Source organism: Cheilinus undulatus, linkage group 13 (assembly GCF_018320785.1).
Source record: "Cheilinus undulatus linkage group 13, ASM1832078v1, whole genome shotgun sequence".
Lineage (NCBI taxonomy): Eukaryota > Metazoa > Chordata > Actinopteri > Labriformes > Labridae > Cheilinus > Cheilinus undulatus.
Genome location: NC_054877.1, coordinates 29,413,287 through 29,427,958, shown reverse-complemented (window position 1 = coordinate 29,427,958; position 14,672 = coordinate 29,413,287). Strand labels below are relative to the sequence as shown.

At 39.4% G+C, this 14,672-nt stretch overlaps 1 protein-coding gene across 6 annotated transcripts in view; it reads right to left on the bottom strand.

Moving 5' to 3' along the window:
• The window catches only part of tcf3a (transcription factor 3a), a 30,285-nt gene that overhangs the window by 6,373 nt on the left and 9,240 nt on the right, over positions 1 to 14,672 (bottom strand). For all 6 annotated transcript variants that reach the window (XM_041803489.1, XM_041803483.1, XM_041803485.1 and 3 more), the window contains 14 exons: positions 9,315 to 9,388; positions 8,373 to 8,448; positions 7,674 to 7,714; positions 7,371 to 7,506; positions 6,919 to 6,968; positions 5,490 to 5,589; positions 4,953 to 5,089; positions 4,652 to 4,802; positions 4,476 to 4,534; positions 4,266 to 4,338; positions 1,166 to 1,242; positions 849 to 1,022; positions 574 to 685; positions 297 to 429 (listed from right to left, as the gene is read on the bottom strand). In XM_041803489.1, the coding sequence (XP_041659423.1) occupies positions 297 to 429; positions 574 to 685; positions 849 to 1,022; positions 1,166 to 1,242; positions 4,266 to 4,338; positions 4,476 to 4,534; positions 4,652 to 4,802; positions 4,953 to 5,089; positions 5,490 to 5,589; positions 6,919 to 6,968; positions 7,371 to 7,506; positions 7,674 to 7,714; positions 8,373 to 8,448; positions 9,315 to 9,388 (1,393 nt within the window). The remainder of the gene's footprint in view (positions 1 to 296; positions 430 to 573; positions 686 to 848; positions 1,023 to 1,165; positions 1,243 to 4,265; positions 4,339 to 4,475; positions 4,535 to 4,651; positions 4,803 to 4,952; positions 5,090 to 5,489; positions 5,590 to 6,918; positions 6,969 to 7,370; positions 7,507 to 7,673; positions 7,715 to 8,372; positions 8,449 to 9,314; positions 9,389 to 14,672) is intronic.

Here is a 14,672-nt window from a genome sequence, read left to right as displayed (position 1 = left end):
ATCAACAGACCTACTTCAGCTGTTGTCTTTTTTAATCGTAATTCCTTTTACTTTAAAGTGTGCTTTAAGGGCTGAAATTTGTTAACTCATTCACCTTCAAACTTTACATTGTGATTTTGGGACTGAAGTTTAAGGTCTGAACTACATTTAAATATTGTTAAATTCCCATATCTTGCATCACAATCTGAAAGCTTGTTTATGATATAAAACATTCTTAAACCCATGCAGGATTTATTGCCTTCAAACATAGTGCATTGATAGCGTTGTGTGAAGAAGAAAAAAAAAGTTCTAGACACCTTGTTCTGAGGTGGGGATTCATGTCTTTCCTTTCATCCTCTGACTTGTCGGTAATGGAACAGTTTTCATCATCCTCCTTCTCCTCTCGCTTCACATCAGCACCACTAGAGCGATTAATGCTTCCAATGAGACCTAGAAAGAGAGTTCATAAACACACAGACTGAGTATGGCACAAAACGAGCCAAAAATACACCTAAAAACTCTATCAAGGCCAAATTATTAGCTCCCATTGTGTTATATAAATATCAATAAAAGTTCAGATTAACAGAGTCTTACCAGAAAATCCTTCAGGCTGGGAGCCTTGCTGAACAGATGCAGGGCCATGGTGCCCTTGCATCAGACCTCCACTAGAGGGCAGACCAACAGAGTCCTCATTGTGACCAGACACCTACAGGACAACAATTGAGCACCTTTAGTGGAATTTTCTTTTAAAACTTCTTGTTGTAGCTTGAGATAAATACAGCACGTATTCTGTGCTCACTGTTTAACTCGACTGCAATATCAAGCTTCTTTGTGAAAAGACTTTTTGTGCTGCTGTTAATTTATCTCACCAGTCCAGGCAGGCGACCAGCTAGTCCCAGGGGTGCACTGGTGAAGGCTGCTGGTAACCCTAAGCCAGATGAGAGCAAACTGTGCATTTCAGCCAGGCCTCGGACCCCCTGTCCACTGGCATGACGCTGAAGAACATTGATGGCTTCATCCAGACCGTCCTCCAGTTTACTTGGCTATCAAGAGAAAAACAGCGGAGGATGACAAAGCAGCATAAATGACTGTGGGGGTCGTGCTTTTACCTTCATCATCTGTTTTGACAAGCTGAGGTTACAACCCTGGCATAAAAGAATGAAATACAAGGGAAGTGTTCATTCACCATGGACTGAATTCCCTCCTCAAAGTTGGGCGAAGGTGTTGCCTGCCCTGAAGACCGAGTCCACTGGGATGCAGAGCCTGAAGAAAAGATCACAGGAATTTAGTCAGTGTGTTCATATTTATCTAAATACCAGAGTTCATCCACTTGCGCTGAACACTAAAACACATATTGCATGCCCAGTAGAAGATGTGTGCTCCTTTATTCATATCTAAATAGATGACTTTTTCTGTTCTTCTAGTTCAAAGGGAGCACAAAATGTCTTCTTAGTGAGCTTACATAAGGCATGCGGAATTACAGTCCTGTGTAAGGTATGATTTTATTTTTAACCAATCAAATGCTAGTTGTGTTTGTTCCTTGATATATTTGATTTTGCTGCTTTACAAAAAGGCCCCTGATATAATGTGTCAAAGTCTACAAACATGAACCACAGCCTCTTTTAAAAATTGATATCTCCTTTTTTTGTAAATGTGAATCAATAAATGGGGATATAAAACAAATGTGAAATATAAAGATTACAGAACATATAAATTCACCATTTGTAGTACTGATAATGTATATATAAAATCATTTATTTCAAAGTAAGTTTTTTCTTTAATTCCATTTTTTATTCATGATGTATCATTCCCAGCATGGTTAATTCTCTCACAATGACCAAGCAGCAGGGTTTGATGCAAGACCTGTTTGTGATGAGATCACTTATAACCTCAGAGCAGAGGCAAATGGGGAAGTGACCCCACCTCTTTTTATTTTTACTGTATTTTCCCTTCCTCTCTCATAAGCTATATTTGGACGACGTGTGCGTCTGAAAGATCAAGTCAAGGTTAAGTAGTGTGTGGGGAAAAACTGCTTAAACCTGCTGTGAGATTTAACAAAACACGGGTCTATATTGTTATAAGTAGTTAAAATCTCAGAAGTTATGACATTCTGAGAAGCAACATTTAGATGACCTAAATGTCAATATAGTCTTGGATGTCAAACTTATCTCCATATGTTTATTCAGAGCCAGCACAAAAAAAGCCTGATTGAACTCAATGACACAGGGGACATTTGAGCTATTTAAAGTCTGTATAATAATTTAATTAAACTATGTGCCTATGCTTTAATTCATCGGAATGTTATGGACTTATTTAGTATGTAGTTTTTTAACTGGTCCAAACAAAAATTACATCCATCCACCCATCCATCCATTTTCTATACCACTAATCAAGTTGGGGGTCATGGGCAAAAATTATACATGTTTTTATTTTCATAATTGCCAGGGGCTTCTTGGTTAGTATGATATCCCCATTGCTTACTTGAACAGGTAATTAAAATATATAATTTCAACTAATGCTAGTACGCAGTGTTCCATACCAGGCATCTTATTAATATGTTTCACTCACAATAACAACCCAAAGCAGTAAGAGCCTTCAAGACACAATGAAATCTTTTAAAATCATTGATTACTAACATTTTTGACCCAATGGATGGAGCTACATTGTCTCTAAAAACCATTCAGGTCAAGACAAAATAACAACTGACATTCAAGACTAAACAGTGCATCAGAAAGTATTCAGACCCCCTTCACTTTTTTGTTTTTCTTATGTTACAGCTCTCTATAGAAGGCCTCACAGCTGATGCAAATCAACCATGAGGTCTGAAAGCCAGCTTGGAGTTTGAAAAACACTGTAAATTTCGAGGGAGCTTTTATGTCTTTTGGAGAGGCTTATGTCTATCCACTCTGCCATAAGCCCAGATCGGTGGAAGTCTGCATTGATGTTTGTCCTTCTGGAACTTTGTCCAGTCTCCATACAGGATTTCCGGAGGTCAGTCAGAGTGTCCATCAGATTTTTGGTCACCTTCTCCTCAGGCTGCTCAGCTTGGCTGGACAACCAGTTCTTGGAAGAGTCTTGGTTGTGCCAACTTTCCTCCACTTAAGAAATTATGGAGACCACTATGCTCTTATGAACCTTCAGTGCAGCAGAATTTTTTTCCTGATCTGTGCTCTACACCAATCCTGTCTCAGAGCTAGGGATGGGAACTGAGAATTGGTTCCTGTTGAGAACCAGTTCCAATTGGCTCAATCTACCAACATCATTTACATTTCATATTAACACTTCCCTATCAATGCCTCACTTCCACGTGCCATGAAAAATACGGTCTCACATGTGGCAGTCAACGAACAAGAAGAGAGAGGTTGAGGAAATAAACATCCAGTATCATGTTTAACAACACATTATACAAGCACTTGTTGGTGTGCACGTATATGCACATGGAGCACGCACCCCTGCAGCGCTTCATCTAATCCTTCATTGAAATGCTTTGAGTCTATACTAAAACACATTTGTAAGGAGATGTTTACAGGAGGTTGGAAGTGATTTATATAAGTAAAATAGGCTAAATCAGGGCAGAGGATCAAATGAAGTTTATCTTTTTTCTCTATCAATGACACAGAAGTGTGCTTTCTTTCCTCCCTTCCCTTCTTCCCAGAGGTAAGATGAGAAGTGATAATCCAAAACTAATATCCTAGAATTTGGAAATGTGTTCTGTGTGCTTTTACACAGATAAAGATTGGACTTTAAAAATATATTTATGCAATTTATATAGGAAACTGTCTATCTGGCGTGTTAAGTTAGCTGTTTACAACAGACAGGGCTTTATGTTTTAAACTTTTGGGATCCTTTAATTCATAACCCACATACATAAGGGACAGCACATTTAGCTACACACCCCAGCAGTCAATCACTCATGACTGTCAAGTGACTCACAGTCAGGCATTTCAACAGGCATCCCATGTAGTTGCAGTAAGCCATATACTAGGATTAACCCTAGTTTTGTTTATTTTTAATAAATTTGCAAAAAAAAAAAAACCCTCATATTCTGTTTTCAATTAGTCATGATGGGGTTGAGTGAAGATTAAGGAGAATACAAATGATTTTTTTTTTAACTGTAGCATCAGGCTGCAACAGAAGAAAAACGAAAAAAGTGAAGGGGGTCTGAATACTTCTGAATGCATGGTATATTCTCCCACACAGCATGAAAGACTCATATGCTGAACAAACAAAACAGAGGCTGGCTGGCCTCTAGGTCTTTAGAAAAATGACTCGAGCTATTCTCTCACCTGAAACAGCCTGGGGAGAGCCAGAGGGTGTCGACGGAGATGGAGGAAAGGCGGTACTGTCTGAAGGATAGATCTAGACAAAGAAGTGTTTGATCAATACAAATTTGCCTTATTGCATTAAATCTATTTTGCTTAAGAAGGAAGATAAACTCTAATATTTAAGCCTTGTGTAACAGATTTATCTACTAATATTATTTAAATAGTACTCACAGATGCAAGAGCTTTTCCGATCTCATCACCTGAACTTCCAGGCACTGCTCCTCGATTAGCTTTAGAAAAAGACAAAACTCAGCTTGATTTGGTCCCACGAACATAAAATTATGTTTGAAGTTTATGAAACATAAAAACACTTTTGACAAAGAGAGACAGCACAAATAAAGGTTTACCCATCATTGTGTCAGTGCCAGTGATAGGGGGTGTGTGGCTTGGGACCCCGAAGCTGTTGGAGCCAGAGTGGAAGCCAGCGGGATGAGCTCCGTTCACCTCACTGCCATGCAGGGGGTAGTTTTGTGGAGAGAGGGGCAGTGGCTGTCGTTTCTTGGAAGCAAAGATACTTTATTTAATTGCAGGAACAGACAGAGAGCCTCAATGATGCATAACTCAGACAACTGCCAAATTTCCTGTCATGCTTTATGAGAAAAACAAAAAACAAAAAACAAAAGCTCTAAGTTTGAAGGCAGGACTCACCAGTCTGTCTTGGGGGTTAATGGCAGAGAAGGGGCCATGCTGATTCAGATGGGGGGAGTTCCCCAGCATGGCAGAATAACCAGGCTGAACCATCGACCGGGCAGAGCCCCATGGATCAGAGGGCGGGTGGAGGCCGTCTGTTTGTGGACATCCAGCGGGGGAGGAGGTGGAGGGACAAAAAGGGTGAGGGATAACCAGCCACAGGAGATGAGAAGACAATGAAGGCCACATATGAGACATGTCACATTACTGTGATGACTTCATTCAATTGTGATGCACTATTCAGCACCCGCGCACCACAGGGTGTTAAGTGACATATGGCTAAAGCTTGTAGTTTCATCTGCACTTCCATAAGCAGCGAGTTTCACAATCATTCTTATTATAAAACAGAAGTTCAGTTCACTGTTACCTGTATCAATGTGTTGAATATTTAACAACACTGAGAATCAACAAGTGTCCCTGACCAGTAATACTGAAATGCTCAACCCCACACAAGGGACAGGAGCAGAATCTGGAGGGAGTCTCGCTTGGACTGACCTTGCATGTAAAACGGTGGTGGGTAGACATTTCCTGCCTTGGAGGTAGGGTAGCCAGCGTTGTCCCTGTTGAAATCCTCTCCTGACGCCGATGCATAAACCTACAAAAGATAAATAGACAACCAAGGACAAAACTGCTCAGCTTTAAAACTTCATTACAAGCCGCTTTATTACTGTAAAAACTTGCATTGCCTTTCTAACTTGAAATTCACAAAGGCAGAACATACTTTTCATGTTATCTTTCTTAGCAGAAAGCTTTCTGGAAATTCCTGTATAAAGACTGGACTGGAATCACAAATGCATTGAATTTTAGAATTTAAACTAAAAAAGGTATTTACAAAAAAAACCCAGCTCCTTAAAGTTCTTTCTCAGGCTGCAGTTGATTTTTACTACCTGGCTTTACTGCTTAATTCAATAAACAGGCTGTTGCAACATGTCTGCTGACTGGAGTACTGAGCATTATATTGTGAATGTGCAGTGCCACTGATTTCATTGAGCTCCATCTCCGATCTCTGTAGGGCTTTTACATTATCATCCTTTTAAACAGAAACACACTGAATGGTTTACAGATACATAATTCACACTCTTTAACACAGGACAACATTGCCTCACAATAGCAGATGCAGTTGGATTGGGAGCCTAGTATAATGGGTATAAAGGAACCAATGTTCTGAACCACCATATCTTTCTGAATCAAGACTATTCGAGGCAAAAAGCAAGTATCAAACTGTGTCTGCAAAACTCAAACCCAAAAGGACTGAACTTTTCTTCTGTAATTTGATTAAACAGAGAGAAAAAAGAGAGGGAAAAGAGGGGAGAGGAGAAGAGGGAACGGAGAGATGCACTCCTAATTACTGAACCATCTGCCGAATCCTGGATGGCAGCCAACTCCACTGGCAGCTGGGATAGAGGGATGGGGGAGGGAGAGAGAGAGAGAGAGAGAAAGGGGAGGGAGGCGGCGGGAAGGGGGGGGGGGGGGGTAAGAGAAGAGGAGGAAGAGGGGGAGGAAATGGGGTGCCCAGAGAGCGAGAGTAGGAGGGAAAAAATGAGGTGGAGTAAGAACCATCAAACCCCAGGATGAATTCCCTTCAGTGTGCTGACGAGTACACTTGGCAGAGAGAGAGAAATGTGGCCATAAAGTAAAGGACCTACAAATACGACACACTATAAATACATGCTGCAAACGAGTGACTGGGTGAATGAGTGGCTTTTCCCCCTCCTTTTCTTTTTTTACTTCAGTGGAGCAGATACACAGCTGTAAGAGCTGGATGTCCTGTATAGAAGAGATTTTACCGCTTTGCAAGCCAAGAAAAGGGTCAAGCTGCCAAATGGAATGTGAAAATGGGCGTGAAACATAAAAACATGGACTCCCATGGACTGACTGAGGTGTACGGTTCAGAGCTCCAACATTTGTGGCTGCTAGTACTCACCGAGGAGGGCAGGCCAGGGGGCACCTTCCTGATCTTTTTTGGCTGCGATTCTGAGGGGAAGAAAACAGACCAAACTCACATAAGCATACTAACAAACACAAAGATGTTCACGTATTGCATAAATAAAGGTACAAGCACCAATGAGGGATTTCATTAATGCAGCCCTCTCTCATCTGAAGTCCCTCTGAACCAATCCATCCATCTGTCTTGTGACTACTCATTACTGCCTCATCAAAAGGTATTCTAGTCTGAAGTTGTTCATTGACTTTCATCTTTGAGAGTGCAGCGATTACGCTCTTTAACTAAACAGAAGTGAGATTTTCTCAAGCACTTTTTAAAACCTCAGCAGGAGAAGTGATTATACACATTGACTTAAAAATAAATCATAACACAGAAAACTTTATCTCTGAAATATAAACTTTGATGGTTATCCTAGTTCTTTACAATCTTACCAATGGGATCCTGTGATGGTCTCCGCCGAGGGTTGCTTCCCTCGTACGAAGAATAAAACTGGGAGTTGGACTTCATGCCAGATGGGGAGAGGGTGTTGGGGCTGGTCATGGGTATCTCACTGGGCATAAAACCTGGCTAAAATGGGGTGAAATAAAGCATAAATTCAACAAGTTTTACACTTTAGTTAAAAAAATAAAAAAGGAATAGGAGCTATTTCAAAATCAAACAGGAAAAGAAAACTAACAGAGCATAAAAGAGCTCAAGTGGAGGAGGGAAAATAGCAGCTGTTGTGACTGATTTACCTGAGTTGGAAATGACGAGTATGGTCCTCGCTCAACCTTCCCTGTTTTGAGATAAGAATACTTAATCAAACCGTGATGTAAAAATTGGGCCTTTATGTCAATATTAAATTTGGCTACTCTTCATCCTCCATGTGGGTGCCTCCCATCTGCTATGTGAGTCTATATGATGATGTGTGGTATTTATGGCTGCAGACAGCAAAACAACAACAAATTGGCCCATTATAAATGGTTCAGGGGCAATTGTGCCCAACCTCAGTCCCCTCCCCTGACAGTTAAACAGAACAGAGCTATAGCCCATCGTAGTCCCAGGGGAATGCCTTGTTTGTGCATGGGTGCCCTTTACACCCCCCAACCCCCTCCTGCACAGAACAAACCCATCCTCCACATCCTCCCTGATTTCCCTGCTCCCTTCATCCACTGCCACCTAAGCATAAATATGGTTCGCCCTAACATGGTACATTAGTGTCTAACCGGTGAGCGGCTGCTCTCTCAAACAAACAGCCTATTGTTCTGGCTCACTCACACAGTCCCCTGAAATAAACCTGTGTATGTCGGTCGGCAAGTTTGCCCTTCATTGGGTCCTGTAATTAGGAACATTACCCTAAAATTTCTATGATTCACTTTGGTTTTTATAAAAAAAGAGACCATATGACAGCTGTGGTGACTGTGCTTCTACTGCTAGTTCAATTCAAACCTTACCAACAATCCCTGATCCAAATATAGGTGCAGAGGCCATGCCTTCCTGTTCACTGTAAAGGCCTTCCTCTCCATAACCCTGAGAGGAAACAGAAGACAAATCATGTATTAATTTTCAATTGACAAATTTTTAAAGATTTTCAAATGATGCTCATTTTAAATAACTTGGTTAATAACATCCCTAATCCAAATTTACGATATATTCTCATCTCTCCTGAGGAATACAATTCACTTTCATGTGGCATAGCTACAGTCATCACTATACATAACAACATCATTTTGTTTTTGCTTTATGGACTCGCTGCTCTTATATTTTGTATATGAATAATGCAGTTTCCTCTCTCTAATCTCTATCCATAAACCTGTTTAAGATATCTAAGAGGACATATAGTGAGGTTTTGCCTGTACAATGGGTCTGAATCACCACAACATCCTTAAAAGGGGAATTTGTTTGATATGATTTATAATGTAGATACAAAGTTGATCTGTTTTTAGTTTTAATTCATCTACTACAGCCTAAAACTTTAAACCAACCATAAGAGATTAATGTAATGATTAATGAGACAAAGGGATGCTTGTGACTGAGCTGTTGTTTTTTTCCTCAGGAAAGCTAATCTTTATATTGAGTACAATTGATACGTACCATCATATTTTTCACATGTAAAATACTTTTCAACAACCCCCCTATAAAACAACCCTCAAAAACCAGTCACATCACAGACATGTTGAAAAATTAAAAGGCAGATTCAGGTTTCAAACCTGTGATGAGACTGCTGCAGTGTCAGTTTTTGAAACTTAGGCTGAAAAATGTGCAGTTAAAATTATGTCTGTGTGTGAGAGCAGCATTGATGAAATCATTAACCCATTATGTTACATCTCTCTCAAGCTTTATGGAATGACATCTTCATTGCCACATGAAATGATGACAATAGTAACAAAACGTACCCTTCCCTGGTTGAAAGACGGACTGTTCTGTTGTCCTGGCCCCCAGGGACTGGACCCACTCCTCTCATCCAAACCTGGAACACAAAAGACTGGGTTAGGCATTTTAGCCTTTGGGATGAAGATATATTTGCCAACATTTACAGTTAGCTTTTGCAAAACTAAGTCTAACTTCAGAGTAGACAAATTTGACCTGCTTTGTTACAGGTTTTTCAGGCTGCTCAAAGTAACCCCCATTGAAGAGCTTCACTTCACAGCTCACATAGTGACAGCATACTGACAGCGCTGTCACATAGCGTGGATATGAGCTGTAGGAAGTTTGAATAATTAACACCCGTATGAGACTCCCAGAATCATTGTCGACATTCTTCATTCTCCCACTCTCCTTTACATTTTCCATGGCAACAGTCATTCATCGCCCATCTTTCTCTCCCATTTGGCCTACACCTTCGCCTAAATGCAGAGAGCTTTCAGAGAGGTGAATGTGTTTGCAAGGAGTGATTTTAAAGATTGGTGAAGCAGAAATTTTTGCCCGTCCCCTTTCTTTCTCAATCTCCTCTCATACTGCAACACAACATCTCTGGGGAAAAGCTGAGGCTTAATTGTGTACTGATTTGCATAATTGTGCATATTAATGAAGCTCAGCCCTATGAATATTCATATTTTTGTTTTGTTGTCTAATTAAAAAACGGAGAGGGGAGGGTGAAGGGGGGTAGAGGCAGGCTAGAATCATGACAGGATCAGCAGTAGAACAGAATGATGGGTCCACAGCGCTGAGAGCTGCTAGATTGCCGTGACAACTGTGATCTATACGCACGACACCAGCAGAATAAGAGATGAAGGAGACAATGTCTTGTCCCTTCTCTATGGCTGACTGTCACTCTGCACGTCAATCATAGACGATAAAGAAAATGCATGAACCACCGGTTTCCACTGAGAGCCATCAGTAGCAGAGCGGAAAGGAAAAGGCTCCAATTCCAAGTTTTGTGATTGTGACTAATTTACAGTCATGTTCAAATGTAGATTAGTTGCAACAGTTAAATAAAATAACAGACTATCAAGTATTTATCTTAGGACTGAACTTAAACAAGCATGTAATCAGTGCTTATACAAAATTTTACCATATAAAATCTGTGAAAACAAACAATGGAAGCTTCTGCATCAAAGCTGTCCCACCTTTATCATAAACACCCAAAATCATGTAGCATATCAGAAATCAGAAATGAGTCCAAGCTAATTAGCGAGACAGGACCATGTGGTATTTTCTCTCCTTTTAGCAGAAGTAAGTATTGTAAAACACAACGTAAATAAGGAGGCATCACCCCTGACCCCACACATGGACCAGTACATGCAGCCCACAGCAGCAATCTCCACATCTAACATGTATGATTCTCTTTTCCATGTGTTAAGGTGCAGAATTAAAAGGTGCTATATAGGGATCCAGACACTAATCTGATAGAATCAGTGGATTGTGTAGAGGAAATGATGAGACGTTTATTCACACCTGAGAGGAAGGAATTATGGAATAGATGTTTAAGACATGGGAGAGCGGACTTAAGATAAACTGGTAAGTATTTAAATCATTGAAAGAGATATGAATTTACCTTAATATTCTTACTATTATTGCTCATTTGCACATCTTTACATCGCACTTTGCATTACTTGGTAGTGTGTTCCGTTTCAGTCTGAGCTCTGGACTGATTTTATGTTTATTTGATTTTGTGTATGTTGTTTCTTATATTGTTATTTTTATTGTGTCTAATTTTAAGAATTTGTGCATGTTAATCTTATCAATTATTACCACTTCATTAATAATGATAAGAAGATAGATATTCAAAGCTGCCAGATTTTTCAGGACTGCTTTCATGCATGTGTACACACTTTGTAATTTTCATGCAAAAGCCAATTTTTTTTTGATTCAGTGGATGTATTTCCAGCATAGTAGTTTGATGATCAATTCCAACTATGAACAAATCTATATTGGTTTCAACCATTAAAGTGACAAACATGCAGACATCTTGTGTATCACAAAGGTCTTAACAGGTTACAATCACCACAACATAGCGTTAAGCTAAACATACAATGTTGTGCTATAAAGTGGATTGATGTGAACGTGGCACCGCAGCATTGTTGCCTTCCATGAGTGACGGCCTGCCTCACATTGTTCACATGAACAATACTTCAGTTTTAATGTGACATTAGTTCACTTTGATGCCTCTGTTTCAAAAGCTCAGCTGCATCCGGGGGAGCGGAGAAGTGACCGCAAATCAGCCAGTGCGCAACAGGTACCTGCCCTTAAAAATGCCATATGTGTCCAGATGTGAAGCTGGCATTTTTTACTTGCTCAGGTCACTTTGTGTACCAGGTCAGTGTGGTTAAAGAAAACCTAGATTTGATGGGTTTTCCCCTCCAAATTGCGAAACATAAGACCCCCTTGAGGTTGTTTTCTTGAAAATTGCTTTCATGTGGTTATATAAATATGTTTCCTTACTCAAACACATTAAACAGTCAGCCTTCTCGTTAAACTTAAAACAGATGACAGAATGTGACTCTGATTTTCCCAAATACAAGAACATCATTTTTAAATGACTTTTTAAAATTGATTTTCCCTCGTTGTTTGATGAGGATCCTGAAGAATAACGCAAAAAAAAAAAAACTGAGTTATACTCAAGGACCACTGAGTCTGTATTTACTTATTCAATATGATCAAAAACTGCAAGATAGATCAAGATCACTGTCTTGTTATATACAATATGGAAAGCTTAACAAAAATCTAAACGTGAGCAAAATATCTAATTTAATGTTTTCAAATGTATTTCTTAAAATTAAATTGTCATGAAAGTTTGGTTATTCTTCTTCACCATCGCCTGGAGGTTTTCTATGATTTAGGCTCCAATAATGGTAGTTTGATTTTACATGCACTGGCCATCTTTGCTGTACTGGATATTACACATCAGTAAGAAACAAGAAGAAGAAATAAGAAGCGCTTTAACAGGTAGAACAGGTAGGTATGGATATTAATCACATTTTATTGCCAAAATTTCATAGAAATGTCATTATTAGGTGGTCATATTATTAGGAGACCATTATTAGGAGCAGGATTTCCATTAGTGACACAACAATTACCAAAACCAATAGGAAACGATGAGTAGTGATCTACTCAGACGGACTAGCAGGACCAAAAAGATTTTAAGAAAATGAAGAAAAGGGTGAGTAACATCAGACAAATTCTCCGGTGAACCCCAATGCACTTCTCCTCCCAGCATGCAACGCCCCTTTAAGCATGGCTAGTCTATAATTACACAGGAAGAGATACTGGGAACAGACAGCCAGCCTGAGTCATCAGCTTCATGAGCAAAACTCTGGCACATACATTGACCCAACTTGCAGACGAGCCTTGGTTTTTACAGGAACACTGCCCCAGGCACCTATAACTGCATGTGCCTCTTTGTCTACACACCTTCTTCCTTCCCCTAGCAAAGTGAGTCACGCAGACACAAAGCATGATGTCAGGTTAAATCTCAAGAGATTGAAGACTGTTAATGAAATAGTGAACAATGTACAATAACACAGGTTTGGTTGTTTTAACCTGTGAGTCATCAGACTTCTCAAACGCAAGTGTGCTCTCAGCCACTAACCAATATAAGTTACATTTGAAGCTCCTGACTCTGGCCCTGTGTTAAATAACACATAATTCACCAGCATGTGCTAAGAATTCAGACTCCAAACAGAAAAACAACTTGTTGTTCAGAAATACATCTGTTTTGAATACAGAGCATTTTATGCAAATTTGAAACTTCCCCATCTTACACTTCAGCCCTTATGAAAGTTTAAAAATAAATTTTAGAAATCTCAGTTTCCACATACCAAAAAAATGAAAGTGCACACAACTTTAACTGACAAGAAAGGAGACTGGATGGACACTGAGACATTATCATTAATGGCTGCTCTAAAAGAAAGGCTCCCCATAGCTTCACATTAAACCCTCACATTTCCAAAACCTCAACCACAAGAAAAAAACGGCATCATGTGACAGCTGTTTCATTAATAGCAGGAGTGCACTTCTCATTTACAGTTCTTTGACAGCCATCACATGAGCAATCGATAGCTCAATCTTTTTTCTCCTAACCAAATATATGCTGCAATTTCAGAGCACTTTACAAAACAGTACTTCTAGGTTACACTCTATTTTTTTTTTTTAAAGCGACCTAACCTGAGCCCACTATAACCTAGCACTTGGGAACATTTGGCAACAGTTGCAGGGAAAGCACAGATTCTTTTCAAGTAACCAGAACAAAAAAGTTTACCTGACATTTAGTCTGATACGTCACTTCACTATCCAGCAGTGCTACATTTTAGAATTCTACTTTTTGTGAAATTACAAAATGCATGTAGAATTGTGAAAATGACAGGAAATAATTGATTATAAGAGATGACTTGAAGAACAACAGTAAATTCATCTGCCCAGCCTTTCTAGGAAAAAAATGCACTCATTAACATACCTAACCATGCTCAGTCAATGTAAATCACTAATAACTGACTAAGAGTCGATCACAGATGAACAAAAGCTGTTGTGTGCCTTACGCACAGAAACATAAATACTTGATGCCATAGTGACACAGGCTAAGGAGTCGACAGTGTGGTTGTCAGATGTCCATCAAAAGAGACAAAAAACTTTGAAACACAGGAGGATAAACCCGGATCATTTAACAGCTGCTCCTAAAGCCTGAAAGTAACTTTACTCAACATCACCTATAGGTCCTTACTATACCTTAAATATGATCAAACTGATATTCCTGTAACATTCTTATTTTTGAATCTATACATTTATAATAAAACCAGCATGAGAGCATGTTAATAACAAGTTTGACCTGCCATCAGACGTATCACTTTGCAGGAAATAAAAGAAGAAGAGATGCACAATTGTAACAATTAGGACTGACACCAATGTTTAAAGTAAAAATTTAGCTGATGCTTTTTTAATTACTGCATGTGGTGTAATACTCCTTATATTCCATCACGTTTGACCATGAAAATAGATAAGTTTGTCTAGCTGGTCACTTCTTATGCCCAGAAAATAAATCTCTTTTTTTGATTCAGCTAGATTTACCAAATGACAGCATAAAACTGGTTGGACACAACATGTAACTTAGGTAACTGGAATCTGTTCATTCACACTATTTGGTCAGTGGATAATGGTTATGAACGGGACAGATACTGGTAGATACTGAGGTTAAAAGGAGGAATGAGTGCATCACTAATAAAGAGATTAATATTGATAATTAACTTAAATGAATCATAACTTAAAAAGAACTCTTTGCAGCAGCATATACCTTTCACCAGACAGATAAGATACGCGAA